Source organism: Mus caroli, unplaced genomic scaffold (genome assembly GCF_978045245.1).
Source record: "Mus caroli unplaced genomic scaffold, Mus_caroli_1 scaffold_6, whole genome shotgun sequence".
NCBI classification, from domain to species: Eukaryota; Metazoa; Chordata; class Mammalia; order Rodentia; family Muridae; genus Mus; species Mus caroli.
In genome coordinates, this window is record NW_028227261.1 from 96405315 (window position 1) to 96421974 (window position 16660).

General features: G+C 43.8%; 1 protein-coding gene across 1 annotated transcript in view; it reads left to right on the top strand.

Moving 5' to 3' along the window:
* Positions 1 to 368: 368 nt before the first annotated feature.
* Positions 369 to 16660, top strand: part of Svep1 (sushi, von Willebrand factor type A, EGF and pentraxin domain containing 1) — a 180004-nt gene continuing 163712 nt past the window's right edge. Inside the window, exon 1 of the mRNA XM_021160495.3 lies at positions 369 to 1150. Coding sequence (XP_021016154.1) covers positions 617 to 1150 — 534 coding nt within the window. The 5' untranslated portion in view covers positions 369 to 616. The remainder of the gene's footprint in view (positions 1151 to 16660) is intronic.

Sequence of the window (16660 nt, forward strand, 5' to 3'; positions counted from 1 at the left end):
GCAGTTTTCAAAGCATGCTTTCAACTCTGCCAGCCCCGCGTGTGTGTTTTCCTCTCCAGTGTTTCCAATTACTGTGGCACTCTCGGTATCCAGATCCATCTCCAGCGCATTCCTCCGCAGCTCCTTGCCAGACATATGGGATCAATCAGTGAGCTTGTGAGGGAATGTTGACAGCATGACAGGCGAGGGGTTCTGGTGTCATGGAATCTCCAAGAGTCTTTAGCTGGATCCCAGGCAAGAGAGAGGGGGAGGAGAGAGATAGAGGAGAGATAGGGAGAGGAGTGGGAAAAGGAAGGAGAGGACAGACAGAGGAGGGAAGCTACTCTAGCTTCACTGCCCCCTTCCTTCAAACATTTTATAGGCTTCGGGAGAGAGAAGGAGGAGGAGAGAAACCAAATAGCCGAGAGCCAGAGAAGCAGATCCCTCCAGTCCCTCCCGAGTCCCCGAGCTGCCAGAGGAGTCTGGATCGTGTCCCCAGTGTCACATGCAAGGACGCTGAGGTTCGCAGCTGCTACCCCGAGTCCCCTCCGCTTAGTCCGGGAACCTTGGCGTCTCTCTGCGCGCTCGGGGACTGTCGCCTTGCACTCCCCGGGGCCACCGCTCGGTCCCCAGCGGGATGTGGTCGCGCCTGGCCTTTTGTTGCTGGGCTCTGGCACTGGTGTCGGGCTGGACCAACTTCCAGCCCGTGGCCCCTTCACTCAACTTCAGCTTCCGCCTGTTTCCCGAGGCCTCTCCGGGGGCTCTGGGCAGACTGGCGGTGCCTCCCGCGTCCGGTGAGGAGGAGGCAGCCGGGAGCAAAGTGGAGCGTCTGGGCCGCGCGTTCCGGAGCCGCGTGCGGCGACTGCGGGAGCTCAGCAGCAGACTGGAGCTCGTCTTCTTGGTGGATGAGTCGTCCAGCGTGGGCCAAACCAACTTCCTCAACGAGCTCAAGTTCGTGCGCAAGCTGCTGTCCGACTTCCCCGTGGTGTCCACGGCCACGCGTGTGGCCATCGTCACCTTCTCGTCCAAGAACAACGTGGTGGCGCGCGTGGATTACATCTCCACCAGCCGCGCGCACCAACACAAGTGCGCGCTGCTCAGCCGCGAGATCCCGGCCATCACCTACCGCGGTGGTGGCACCTATACCAAGGGCGCCTTCCAGCAAGCCGCGGTAAGACCCCCACACACCCAGGCCAGCGCCCCGGGGCCCCTCCCGCCCACCGCTGCCAACCCCTTCTCTAGCCTGGTTTAGCTCCTGCAAGGCTTAAGGTGTCCAAGGTGAGCGAGCGTCCCAAGAAGCACAAATATGACCACCATTCTCCTACTGTCCTAGTGAAGGTCCAGACTGAAATGGGTTTTTTAATGCTTAATGAGGTGTCACATTTCTTAAAGGGTTCCTTGAGGGACCCTAGTAGGAAGGGACCTTTAAGCTCACTTAAACTTGTGAGGAAACTGTTTATACAAGCTGAAACAGGTATGGGTCACAAATATTTGTGAAGATGGGACATGTAATGAGCTGAGGACAGTCCTAATTCTTTTTCATGACATAGACTTCGTAACTTTGCTTTCAGCCTTTAATTGCTTACTAGTTTGTGATAGGCTCTCTCGTGTTTCCCAGACTGGTCTTCAACTTACAACATAGCAGAGGGTGTCCCTGAGTTATGATGATCCTCCTGCCTCCACCTCCCAAGCGCTGGGATGACAGCCATTGGCCACCATGACTTTATGTTCCAGGTCTTCCTAAACAAATGCTTAGCATCTGACAGAAGTCACATGGTAGAGTTTTATAAAAATGTGTCTTTTTTCCTAACTACAAAGTAATACACAGTAGGTCATAATTTGGAATACTGAGAAATTTCTAAGGCCACCCATCAAGTCAATGTTTGTAGAATAAATGAAACAAAAGAGAGTGGGGAATCCGAATAATCTCTTTCTCCTTAAAATTCCAGCGGATATACAGTTGAATGTTGTCCAGTATGTTACTCATATATTATTTCAACAAACTTGCTAACCTATGGTTTTGCAGCCTGCATTCTTCAGCTGTTGAATATGATTCAAATGTACATTAATTCATGATATCCTGTGGCATGACAGTATTGGCTCCCCTTGGAACTGCAGTTACAGGCAGTTGTAAGCTGTCATGTGGGGGGTTGACAGTGGACTTCAGGCAAGCCATACCTGAGAAAGCCAGTGCTCTTAACCACTGAGCCGTATCTCCAGCCTCACGACAACTGAGTGCTGAGAACTGCTGTGTGGGGAGCACACATTCATGCCTTTTAAATAAGTTTAGGAAGCCCTCTTTGATTGCTTCTTTAAGAGAGCTTTCTAAATTCCTTATTTAGTAAAATACATGAACATTTGAAACTTCTTGGTCCACATTGCCACCTCCTCCATTGGAGAGTTGTATACATTTACATTCTCCTGTTATGTACATCTGAATACATGATTTTTTATTGGATATTTTCTTTATTTACACTTCGAATGTTTTCCCCTTTCCAGGTCTCCCGTTCAGACGCCTCTCCCATCCCCCCTCCCACTACCTCTATGAGGGTACTCCCCCACCCATCTACTCACTCTGTCTTCCCACCCTGGCATTCCCTACACTAGGGCACTGAACATGCTGATGTCCAACAAGGCCATCCTCTACCACATATGTGGCCGGAGCCATGGGTCACTCCATGTGTACTCTTTGGTTGGTGGTCTAGTCCCCAGGAGTTCTGGGGGTCTGGCCAGTTAACACTGTTGCTCCCCCAATAGGGTTGAAAACCCCCTCAGCTCCGTTTAAAACACATTATTGCTAACTTGGTAACAAACTAGAGGAATTGTTCTAGCAAGCTCAATTTTTATAATCTTACATATAAAATTAGCTATTGTGTTAACTGGGTATTTGTCTCTTTTTCTTCCCAGCCTGGTCATAGTTTTTGCCCTTTTTGCCATTACAGGCATATTTGTTTATTCCTAGTGATTTGCATAACTTTTTGTGTAGTAAAGCCAGTGACTTTTTTTTTTTTTGCACATGCAGCAAGTATATATTTCCAGCGTGTTGTATTTTACTTGTTTATTACTGTGTCATTGAAAGAATAGTTTAAACCTTCATTTGCTCAAATCCATCCAATTTTGCTCTTAAGATCCAGATCTGGATGGCTGTGGAGAGATGGCTCAGCAGTTAAAAGGACTTGCTGCTCTTGTAGAGGATCTAGGTTCGTGTTTCAGCACCCACTTGGTGGCTCACAGCCACCCTTAACTCAGTTTCAAGGGACCCAACACCCTCTTCTGACCTCCCTGGGCATCAGGCATGCACATGGTGCATATATGGAAATGCAGACAAAGCACTCACACACATAAATCATCTTTAAGAAAAAAAATTTAAGTTCTTATATTTCCTTATTTTGTTAGACAACTGTCTACTGCCCAAATGTTTTCCACTGAACAATTGCTTAATCTGGAACTTGCTTAGGGAGAGCTCCCATACAAAGATGTCTCAGTTTTTAAGGCTGTTAATTGTCCCAGCTCACTAGACATTAATTCTTTCTCGATTTAGTTGACTGTTTCTTTAACCATGTAACTATGAATGGGTACTTGGCCCCTTCCTCGTTCTATTTCATCCTATCTCAAGTTTAAAGTTCATAAAAATGACTTTGTTATTGTAAATTTAAGTGTGAGATAGTGCAAAAAGAATCTCCTTTTCGTTTGTCTTGTCTTTCCTAGGCGTTTCGTAATGTGACCTTTTAATTTATTTTCATTATAGTAGCAATGAAACTAATAAGGATTTTGATTTCAATATAGAAAACATTAAAGTAATTGGGAGCTATTACATTTTTATAATAGTGCTCTGCTTGCTCATTCAGACTTTTTGTATCAATAGATAGTTATGGCTTTTCAAAAGTTCTGTAAATACTTTAAAAACTTTAGACCTAATTATTTACCACATTTTTATCTATAAATCTATCTTTTGTAGTACTAAGGATCAAACCTAGGCTCTCACAAAAGCTGAGTAAGTTCTCTATCACAGAGCTGTAGCCCCAGGTCTCTGTCTCCGTCTCCGTCTCCGTCTCCGTCTCCGTCTCCGTCTCCGTCTCCGTCTCCGTCTCCGTCTCCGTCTCCGTCTCCGTCTCCGTCTCCGTCTCCGTCTCCGTCTCCGTCTCCGTCTCCGTCTCCGTCTCCGTCTCCGTCTCCGTCTCCGTCTCCGTCTCCGTCTCCGTCTCCGTCTCCGTCTCCGTCTCCGTCTCCCTCTCCGTCTCCGTCTCCGTCTCCCTCTCCGTCTCCCTCTCCGTCTCCCTCTCCCTCTCCCTCTCCCTCTCCCTCTCTCTCTCTCTCTCTCTCTCTCTCTCTCTCTCTCTCAACTTTTTATTATTCCTTTGAACTTTTTACTATTATGAGGCAAGGTCTCATTACGTTAGCCAGGCTAATCCTATACTATGATCCTCTCACCTCAGCTTCCTGAGTCGCTGGTTGTTACAGGCTTAAAAAGAGAGGCCCAATTCATCTTTAAATTTTTATTTTAAACAGTTATTCTTGAACTATCAAAACATCATGATTTTTTTGTATCTGCATTTCTTCTTCATGTATACATATGATGTATCTTGGTCCCATCTTCCCTTATCTCTTCCTCAGCCCTAGCCCTGAACCTCCATCAATCTCCCATCCCCCACCTCACCTTGTGTCTTTATTTTTCTTTATAATCCACAAAGTTCCGTTAGTGCTGCCACCTGTATATGTGTGTAGGACAGAATCTTACAATGCTGCCCAGGTCATCCTGAACCCCTGGGAACAGAGGGGCTCTCATCCCAGTTTCTCATATAGCTGGGACTATAGGCAAGTACCACCACTCTTCGCAGTCAGATTCTTATTCCATTTTATGAGTCTCTTAGACTCATTTTTTCCCTCTTCATAAATTTTACTTTACAGATAATGTATAGAAAATTTAAAAATTAGAAAAGTTTCCTATAATCATACTGTGGTAGGTTGATAGATAATATATGCATGTACATGTCTATGTATAATGTATAAATAGCATGCACCTGAAAGTGAAAGAGCTGTTCACTCTGTGTAGGTTTCTGTGTCACACATATTTTTTGACACACTATTTATAATGGAAAATTCACTTCTACCTTATCAGGTTTTGTTTTGTTGTTTTGTTTTGTTTTGTTTTGTTTTTACAGCTACATAATTTTCCACTGTAGATTGTGCCTTTATTTCATCTTGTGATTAACTATTATTGTATATGCAGGCTGTTACAAGCGGTATATTGTATGTTTGTCCACGTCTCTGATCCTCTTATAAGTGTCAACTTTTGAAGGGACATCATTGAGTATGTGTGTGCCAACTTGCTGTGCAGAAAATGGCACCAGATTGCACTCCCAGTGTGATGTCCATGCAGGTACTAGGATGCAGACTGGCCAACCCAAGCCAGGACTTAGATATGCCCCGGTTTTAAGTGTGAGTAAATGTATTCCTCTATTAGCCAGGCTGGACATGGCCCTATGCACCCTGTCTAGTTCTATAGCTGTTCCTTTTCTAATACACATTTGAACATTGGGGGACCATTACCTTTTTTTTTTTAATTTGGGGATGGTTCTTTTTCTCCCTGAATGGCAACATACTTTAAATCTTAATCCCACCCCTCAGCTGCCAGTAAGATGGCATCTATTATTTTATCAATCTGCTGAATCGAATTTTCTTTTCCTTTTCTTGTGAACTGTATGAAACTTTAAAGGCTTTACCCCTCTTGAGGGATGAAGTAGAGAAGAGGGATGCTGTCTGTTTATTGAAATAGTTGCGCCAGGCAGAATTCACTTTTGGGCATACTCTGGCCTGGCTTCCAGGTCTCCAGTGCTCTTCAGACCATTAGAGCTGGGCTTTTTGTTTTTTTTTTTGTTTTGTTTTTGTTTTTGTTTTAACTGAGCAGAGTAGCACTCTTTTTTTAAAAGATTTATTTATTTATTTTATGTATGTGTGTGTGCTGTCACTATCTTCAGACACACCAGAAGAGGGCATCAGATCCCATTACAGATGGTTATGAGCCACCATGTGGTTGCTGGGAATTGAACTTGGGACCTCTGGAAGAGCAGTCACTGTTATTAACCGCTGAGCCATCTCTCCAGCCCACTGGGCTTATTATCAATGTCACTTATTGCCCGCTGTGCCAAAGGAGAACCCAGCTTCCCTGGGAATCCGTGCCTGACCCAGCTCTTCTGTTTGGCTCGGCCAGGCTTGCCCTGAGTTTCTGAGAATGCTGATGCCTAGATGTGAAGTGGGGCATGAGTCAAGGGCACAGTGCTCTTCGCCTCAAGACCTGCCTGTCATCAGCTTCTGCCTTCCAAACACCGTGTACTGCCTTGGAAAGCAGAGTTGCGAAAGCCAGGCCCCTGGTGTATTTATTCTTTGTGGAGCCATCTGTGACTCGCAAGCCGAGTTTTCTCAAATGTTTCTTTTAACTGAACTTTGCCTTGACTTTATTTTTCTTTTCTCATTTTAGTTGAGTTATGAGAAGGGACAGAGGTCAGCTGGACAAAGTTCTTGTCCAGACAGAAACCTACATGTTTTTCTTATAGCCCTCTCAAGGCCCTGATGGGCATATTTAGGTCTACAATATAATATTAGATAAAAGTGACAGAAGAGAACCGACACTTGGATGGAGTAGGAGTGAGGCCCTGACTTTTTTTTTGCATATAGATCAGACATGGGCATTTCCCTGCCAACTTCGTTTGCAAATGGTAAGCTATAGAGTTTGGATTCAGATATGGAACTTACACTGTTAGTTGAAAATGAAATAATTTATCAGCTTCCCATGTGTTTGCAGATTGGTGAGACTTGAGCTGTTTGTGGCTTGGCCTTCATATGAAATACACAGTTATACAAATAAACACAGATAAACACTTTTACAAATTAGACACCTCATTTCTCCTTTAAAAAATATTTATTTTCAATCATGTGTGTATGTGTTTATGTGGGTATGTGTAAGATTATTTGGTCTTGTGTGTGCTCTGCCACAGGGCACTGACACTCTAGGAGGAAGGACTTGGGAAGTTGACAGTACTTACCATGTGCTGTCGCTGGACCTTAGAGAACACCTGGACACTGCTCTGGGTGTGGGAAAGCACAGTTTGGGGCTTGAGATAGCCAGAGCTGGCTTAGGGGTCCCTAGGACTGTGAAGAGGCTGGGGCTATCTGGTTCTCGGGCTCTTGGACACCCAGGCACCGCTGGGAGCCACAGGAGAGCTGAGAACGGAATTGGGGTGGGGGGGGGCTGGATCTGGCCCAGGGCGTGGCGGGGGGCAAAGAAAGGGGGAGCTCCTTGACTTGACAGGTGGCTGTCTTGAGCTTGCCTTGGTGGAGGCCATGGCTGGGAGCGCAGAGAGGCCTTCTACAGGAAACTAGATGGCGGTGACTCTGTAGGCAAAGGCCTTCTCCATGGCTCCCCATGGTGTATCCTGATGAAAAGAGGCCGTCCATGGTTTTAAGGCATTTATTGTCATGGCAGAAAGTGGATGTGTAAAAACATACCTCCTTCTCAGGGCAGGCCTGAGGTTAAACACCTTTTGCAGGGAGGAGTGTCTGGGAAGGGGAGCTTATTGGCTAAGTCTCCAGGCCTTTAGGTAGCTCATTAAAATGAAGATCTGTCTTGAGCCTAAGTGACCACAGGTCACAGCCTCTACATGTGGAGGGGCTTGGGGCATTGCCCTTATGTGACTGATGGACACAAATCTATGGGGGGGGGGGCTGCGGCTAGTGACAGGGGCCTGGTGCCTGGAAACAGGCAAAGAGCCTACCATCCCTTCAGGATTTTGGGGGTTTCAAGCTTTAGTTCAACAGGGAACGAGGCTACCTTTCACGGTCTCACAAGTATGTGTATATGAGGTCAGGCCAGAAGAAGGTGTTGGATCCACTAGGACTGGAATTCTAAGTGTTTGTGAGCTGCCAGCACGGGTGCTGAGAACTGAACTCAGGTCCTCGCTCAAAGCATGTGCTTCCTTAGGCATTGAGCCATCTCTCCGACCCCACCTTATACAAAGCCTGACTACAAAGAAATTCCGTTACTAACATAAACCTTCCTGTCACCACTCAGCACATGTTTATTGCTTCATCAGAAAGCTCCTAGTTGTATGATTTTACATATTAGAATGGTTCAACCTTCTTGGGAACACGTGCGAGGATACAGGTGGTCACCACCTTTGATTGGGAAGGATGGATTGCAGTGTAGGCACACTTTCTCTCGCTACCACCCCTGGCATGCACCAAAATAGCGTAGGGCGGGAGTAATGAACTCTGTAGCCAGCATGAGCCCTGAGGTGTGGAACCCTCCTGTCTAGCCATCACTCTGTACCCACTTCTATCCATATGTCTTTAATACATTGCACTTTGTAGATATCTCCCTTCCCCTCCCTTGTCCCTCTTCTCCCTTCTCCCGTCTCCCCCTGTGTCCTCTCCTTCCTTTCCTTTTCTCCTTTGCATATTTCTATCTACTATCAGGAAGTCGCTCCAAGACCTCAGCCAGAAGAAAAAAGTTAAGACAGTCACACTCCATTTAAGAGGACTCTTCTCTTGTCCCAGTGCACATTTTTTTTTTTTTACTGTATGTTTCATTGAGGGAGACTTGATTTTATGCCCGCCCTTAGTTTCAGGGGGCTTTGTTGATAAGAAGGAAGAAGAAACTGGATGCTGACATATCTGATGCCTATCAGAGTTAATAAAATCATACTTTAAAAACTATCCAGAAACTGCCCTAAATTGGGTAAAACTCTGAGTACGTGAGCAATATTAAAAACTCCCTATCTTATGACTGCAATTTCATTGGCAGTTATGTTTGCCATTACCTGGATGGCATGGCATATGTCTCTAATACTAGCAGTTGGAAAGTGGAACCAGAAAGATCAGGAGTTCAAGTTCATCCTTGGCTTAGGAGCAAGTCTGAGGCCAGCCTCGAGACTTGGCCTCCAACAAACTTTGTATGTATATACATGTAGAAAACACCCAGAGTAGGAATGGAGGGAAATATACATAATTGCCTCCATTTGTAAATGTAGCTGTACTGAACATGTATAGTTTACTAGAAAATGAAATATCGATCTTGTATGTGAGCAAAAGTGACTGAAAGGGACAATACCTTTGGAACTTTGAGAAGTTCATTCTAGTATGATTGCTCTCAATAATAAAACACTTTTAATTTTGTTAAGATTTATTTGTTTTATATGTGTGAATGTTTTGCCTGCATGTGTGTATATGCACTGTGTGGGTGCTGGAAAGAAAATCCAGGTCCCCCTCAAGAGCAACAAGTGCTCCAAACTGCTGAGCCATTTCCCCAGCCCCTAATTAAAAAAAATATATGTCATCTTCCCCCCTTAATCTTCATAAGAATGCAGCATCCTACCCCACAATACAGCTCTACTTTCAAAACCAAGAGGATATCCAAGTTTATTGACTGGAAGTTGAAATGATGAAATTCCAGTTTTGTTTTGTCAAGTGCCCGGGGCTGTCTCATTGAGTCTTTGGGGGTTTGCAAGAGCCCTGTATGGAGGCAGGAGTCACCCTTAGAACCCTCCAGCTCGGTCCAGCTATTCTTTACTCCCTCCACATAAAAACCTGCAAATCAGTGGCATTGGCTCTTTCAGTGCCTAAACACCTCTCAGAACAGTGGAGCGGATGGTTCAAGGTGTAAGTCCAAGCAAGTGTCGAGGCTGTAGATGGTAGACATAACTGACTCCATTCCCTTGCTGAGAGGCCGGGAGACAGTGGTCTTCTGTGGTTTGTCTTCCATGGACAGGTCAGTGGTTGATGTTCTGTCAGGTTTTCTCATTCTTGCTAATAATGAGCGTCAGAGAACATTTTCAAGGATGGGAGATGTCTTCTAACATTTAATGCTGTCCCACGTAAAAAGCAATTGCATCAAAGGGCAAGTTGTCTTGGTTGATTCGGCTTCCCTAGCTCCCAAGCTTAATTTCTGTTGTGGTCAACAAAAGGCAGGCTCTTGGCTTCTTGTTGTCAGCCGAGCTGCGTGTTGCTTTCTCGGGGCGTCTCTGTTCTTCTTGGCTCACTCATTTTGCCTTATTCCAGTGCCATTCTATTTGCAGAAAACTGTACACATTAGTCCTATTATATAGCCTCACCTTTCCAGCTGAACTTGAAATAAACCTTGAGAAAAATAAAACATTTAATTTGCTTATTTCTGCTCCCCTCTCCCCAAGCACCATTTCTAGCCAGACTCTTTCTCTTTTAGTTACATTTCCTCTTAAAATATACACGCTTGGCTTCTGAGTGTTGCTTCAAAAGTGATAGTTTCGGGAAGTTGCTGTTGGAATTTTCTGGCCTTAAAAGATACCGGAGTTAAGGCTGTTTGTACACAGCCCAATCTAATTAGTAAAACCTCACATTGCAAGTCAGCTGCAAAGGACATTACATGAGGTTTGGTCTTTTTTTTTTTTTTTCTTTTTCTGCCGCCCTAGATTCGGTGCCAAGACCCATGGCTCGAAGTAAGGAGCACTGTGCATTCCACATGTTAATGAGAAGCACTAACAGTTGAGAAGAATATGTTCCTCAGAGTTCATGGGTCCTGTGCAGATCCACCCCTGCAAAGTCAACCATGCTCCTCCCTCTCAGAGGCACCTTCCTCTGGCCAAGATGAAAACAGCAACAGAGCTGAAATGGAGGTCTTAGATTTGGGTGGAGAACAGTGTTCTTATAGAATAACAGGTCTCCCCTATCTTTCGTGTTTTGTGTTTCCCTTGTTCCAACTGGGCAGAGTGAAGAGCCACATTTATGTGCCAGTTATTAAATCAGTTGGACAGAGGCATTGAATTGACTCTTAGCCTATGCACTGAAGAAGTGACTAGAAATACAGCCAGTGTGTTGGCTTAGATTTGGACAGAAGTATAAGCCAAGGAAGAGCATCTGAATGTAAGAGGTAGCTGATCTGGGAGGGGATCCAAGCAACTCTGGGCGGGAGAGGAAGGAAGAGAGACAAGGAGAGGAAGAATGCCAAAGACAACATGAGTGGTAGTTGATGTTTAATTCCCGTGAAACACTGGGAGCTAGTGTCCATTCAAGCCTCGAGTCTCACAACTGGACAGTAGGGGATCTCAGGTCTTTAAAAAAACCTCCTCATATCAGGCATAGTTAAGGGTTGCTACCATGGTCTGTCACCCGCACATCCTCTGCATGCAAGCAGAGTGGTCTCCAACCAATCAAGAAAACCTCAAACAAAGAGACACTGGAATGAGAAGTCTGGGAGGGGGCAAGAGGTGCAGAGAGGTAAAGGACTAGGTGAAAGTAGGCTGGGGAGATAGCTCAGTGGTACAGCAGATACCTTGCAGATATGGGCTAGCCTGGAGTTTGGTACACAGCACTACAAAGCAAAAATGTGTGGCTTTGCATAGGAGGAGAGCCTTGGAAAACAGCTGTATCCAAGTGATGCTCTGGCATCTAAGCAAAACAATCCCAGTACCTAACATTATATGTGCTACTGACATGGAAGGTGAGAGAAGAGTGGAAAGTGATCCAGGGAGCCCACCATGGGCTAGCCTCTGACATTCCACAAGCATAGAGAGAGTCACTGGGTTTCCCTCTTATCTCCTTTGACTTTTTCTGTTTCAAAATTCCCTTTCTCTTACAGCCTGGATGTCAAAGAACTGAAGTCAGTATTTATCCAACAAAAGTGGCCATCATACCAACAGTATATTTCTTTTCAGGAATTTTAAAAGTACTTCATTTGACATTCTCCCCAAATGTGGGAGAGATACTGTTTCAGCTGCTTTTCCTGTTGCTTTGATAAAACAGCCTAGGACAAGGTTTACACTGGCTCACAGCCAAAGGGCATAGGCCGTTGAGCTGGGGGAAGTTGCAGAAGTTGGAACGTGAGACAGCTGTCATACTGCATTTGCAGTCGGGAAGCAGGGAGTAACAGTGTTGGTACTCAGCCATCTTTACCCTTCACGCTCAGTCTAGGGCCCGAGCTTGGGCAATGGTGCTACTCACATTTTCATAGGTCCTCCCATGTCAGCTAACCTGGTCAAGATAATCTTTCACACGTGTCTTACTTTTCTATTGCTGTGATTAAAGCACAATGACCAAGGCAACTTAGTAAAGAAAGTGCCTAATTTGGCTTACAGTTTCAGAGGGTCAGAGTCCGTGATGGCAGAGCTGAGAGCTCACATCTTAGTCCACAACCACAAGGAAAAGGAACCACAAGGAAAAGAGAGAGAAAAATCCCACAAATCTTTTGAAACCTCAAAGCCTGCTCCCATTGACACACCTCCTCCAAGAAGACCACACCTCCTAATCCTTCCCAAACCATTTCACCAACTGGGAACCAAGTATTCAAACGGATGAGCCTGTGGGAGTGATTGTTACTCAGACCACCACAGTAGGCTTGTCTCCTGGGTGATTCTAGAACTTGTCAAGTTGATAATCATTGTCAAATGATTATAAGGGAAACCAAGGAATCAAGAATCCAGGGTAGTTAATACATGACTGGTTCATAGCACTCATTGGCTGACTCCATATCTCCCCAGAACCTAGAGATAGTACTCACTATCATCTCAGAGTTCTCAAACAGTTTCAATGTGATTAATGTCAGTGCAGTAAAGGATAGCTTGGTGCTTCACTGACAGTTGGGATTCTCAGGGAATGGTCAGTCAATGCTCTTCTTTTTAAATGATCAACAAATTGGAACCAGTTCACCCTTCAGACCATTTTCTTCTTCCTGAAGCAAGAGGAAGCCTTGAGATTAATGGCACACAGGCATGATCCCTACAGCTTTCCCCCTAAAGTCTGGTTAGGGTATCATATCTCAGTTCCTCTAGAGAGAGGGTGTGTGGTGAGTTCAGAGGGAATCTGCATACTCTAAGCTTTGGGTCACATGTCACCATCAATACTACTTTTAGTCACCTTTAGAGTCCTCATCAGTTAAGGGTCTGGGAGCCATTTTTCTTTCATTCCATGACCACAGCAATATCAAGTCCTTCTTGTCTCTTGGTGGATTTTTTTTTCAGAGAATCATACTTTTTCAGAATCCCTGGAGCTACTCTGTCAGTTTCCACAGGCATTCACAATTCCTAATAAAAATGTTGGTTTGATAGTTACTCACTTATGTAGTTGACATGCCTGTTCTTGCAACACAGTAGAATTAAATCTTTGCAAACAGTGCTGAGTGACAGGTAGTTACCTGGCACCCCTGAGAGCATTTTCCCTATATGAAGTCATGAAACCCCACAAGAGCAAACCTCAATATTTTTAAAAAGTACTGTAGATATCAAACTAGGGCTGTTTATAAATCTTACTCATTAAAAAAAAAGGTATGTGCATTTGTGTGCATGTGCATTTGCATGTGTGTGTGTTTGCAGTAGTATGTGTATATATGCTGGTGTGTGTGTATGTGTATGTTGGCACTAGTATGTATGTGAATGCTGGTGTGTGTGTGTGCATGCATGTGCATTTGCATGTGTGTGTTTGCATTAGTATTTGTGTGTATGCTGGGGTGTGTATGCATGCATGTGCATTTGCATGTGTGTGTTTGCACTAGTATGTGTGTCTATGTGTGTGTGTGTGTGTGTGTGTGTGTGTATACATACATGCCTGTGTCCACATATGAGCTCCAGTATGCTTGTAGAGGTCAGAGGACAACTTTAGACGTTGGTCCTTCCCTTCCACTTTGTTGGAAATGGGGTCTCATCTTCATCAGCTTCAGGAAAGTGCCATGCCTCCTGCCCTACAAGAGGCCTGGGATTCCAGGTAGATGGGCTACTGAGCCTAATATGCTTGTGGGTTATGGGAATCTGAACTCTTACTCTAATTCATACCCACTAAACTGTCTTTCCAAGCCTAAGAAGCATTTTTTTGTTTTTATTTTTGTTTTTGTTTTTGTTTTTGTTTTTGTTTTGCTTTTCGAGACAGGGTTTCTCTTTATAGCCCTGGCTGTCCTGGAACTCACTTTGTAGACCAGGCTGGCCTCGAATTCAGAAACCCGCCTGGTTCTGCCTCTGCCTCCCGAGTGCTGGGATTAAAGGTGTGCACTACCACGCCCTGCCAAGAAGTATTTTTTTAAGAGCACTCAGTTTTCTAAAGGCATGCAGGAAAGTAAACTGCACAGATTATTTAATCGCCTAGAGACAACATTATACTCAAGGTACTAAAAGTCCACACATTGGAATGATGATGGGTATAAATATCACAGAAAGTCCCTGACTGACTATTTAAATACAGGCACCATTTGAGTAGGACCAGAAGTATTTGGGACTTCAGAATTTATTCTTAATTTTGGAATATTTGCATATTTGTAATGTGATGTCTCAGAGATGGGACTTAATTCTAAACATGAAATTTATCTACATTTCACAAACACATAACCTCTAGGTCATTTTATAGAAGAGTGTTACGATTTTTCTGGTAGGCAGAAATTACGTTGTTGGGATATTCCACTCATGACATCAGAGTGGAGCTCAAGCATCCCCATTGTGTAGCATTTGGGATGTCAGATTCTCTGATGAAGGTTCTGCATTTGTGATGCAGCATCTAATCTTTGAATAAAATTCAACTCTAAATCATCTGGGGCTTGGCTTGTGCTTTTAATAGATGTAAACAGAGTACTTTGCTCCATGTTTAATTAATGTGATTATTTGTACAAACAAGAATGAAAAGAAAAGAAAAATACAGCAAGCTTCCAAATACCATTTACTTGGAATGCTAATAAATGTCACAAATTAAATGTGTTTTAAAAAATAAATTGACACAACTATAACAAATACAATACATTCATCATAAGTTCATGAACTTAAAAGTCTCCCCTCAACCCTCACTCCTATGAGTCTTCCATTTCTTAACAGATTTGACATGAAATCTCTCTGGCTTTCTGAAGTGTTGCAGATCAGTGCTGTGGAAGCCCAGATATTTTCAATTGACCAATTAGATTTCCTGCATCTTTTTCATACATCTTAAACACCTGCTAATGTTTTCCTTCCTGGTTGTTAAAATATATCATAAAGATATACATCATTACTTTCCTAATGACTTTGGATCATAAATAATATTTTGATACTTTCTAAAAATATTTTTAAACATTTTTAAAGATATATATATATATATATATATATATATATATATATATACTATTGCTCTCTCCAGACACACCAGAAGAGGGCATCAGACCCCACTACAGATGTTTGTAAGCCACTATGAGGTTGCTGGGAATTGAACTCAGGGCCTCTGAAAGAGTAGTCAGTGCTCTTAACCACTGAGCCATCTCTCAGCCCTCTAAAGATATTTTTTACACTTGAGTTTGCCCAACTTTTCCACCATGTTACCCAGTATCTGGTGTTCATTTGGAAAGAGAGTTGACCTGATAAATGTTTGTATCACTTTCTCCACTGGAAACGTCTAAGTATACCATCAAGTTATTTCTCCTCTTTGTGGATTTGTAATTTCAGCACATGTCAGTCAACAACACCTTTCACTGAGAATCAGCCCCCTCCCCCTCACCTCCTGCCTTGATCACCCACAAAGGTTAACTTTCTCTGGCTTTGTCAGTCTCTCAGAGGTTGAGATGGCTCCTTATGGTTTTCTTCCTAGCAATTTGGACTGAGGTACAAAGATCCCAGGGAGAATAAATTTGTGTTTGCTTTAGTTTATATAACAGACGTAGGAATATATACTTATGTATACAGGACGTAGGAATCCCACCACTGTAAGGGAAGTGAACATGGACGCGAGGAGAGGTAGAGACCACGTGCTGTGTTGTCCTAGAAATAGAAAACCAGTGGAAGGTTGGGGGGAGTAGCCACCTCAGTTCCTAGAAGCTTTTCCCCCCCGGCCTTGGGTTGGGAATGCTACGTAGGCTCCCAGTAAACCTCCCACTTTGTTTAAGGCACCTAAGGAGATAAGCCTATGTGGACCACCAAGCACAACTAAGGCATCCTTTGGAACTGTTTAATCTTAAAAGTGAGGGTGATCAGATTGCATTATATTCATGGATGACACTGCCGAGAAGTAAATGTAGTAATAAAAAAGAAAATGCTGTGTTTAACTTTGAAAAGCAGGCAGCATGGTGTCTGTTATTTTCTAGTAGACTGTTAACTAGGAAGATTTTTAAGTGAAAATACCTTTAATTAACTGATAATCACAAATTTTTAATTAGCTCCCATTGTGTCTAACTTCCTTATGAAAATAATATAGCCGTTAGTACTGTTAGATGAAGCAAAAAATTACAACTGTTATAGTTTTGTGACTCTTATCCGTGTGTGTGTGTGTGTGTGTGTGTGTCTGTGTGTGTGTGTGTGTGTGTGACTTCATCAACAGTTATATGTAAGACACAGGAAAATATTTCCTAATCTTTATTTCTGAAGTTGGAAAATAAATATTTTCCTCTACAAGACTATCCTCTCTCAAATCACATGTTTCAAGTATATGTTATCATGTAGACATAACCATGACTGAACTTTTCAAAGAGTATCTTTCATGTGTCATGTGCCAGGGGTAGAACTGAGGACCTGGCACATGCTTGACAAATGTTGTACTGTTGAGTTATAGGTCAGCAGTAAGCTCTGTCTCCAGCCCTGAGCTGCAACACCATTCCTGAGCTGCAACCTCAACCCTGAGCTTCATCCACACCCCTGGGCTGCAACCCCAACCCTGAGCTTCATCCACACCCCTGAGCTGCAACCCCAACCCTGAGCTTCATCCACACCCCTGAGCT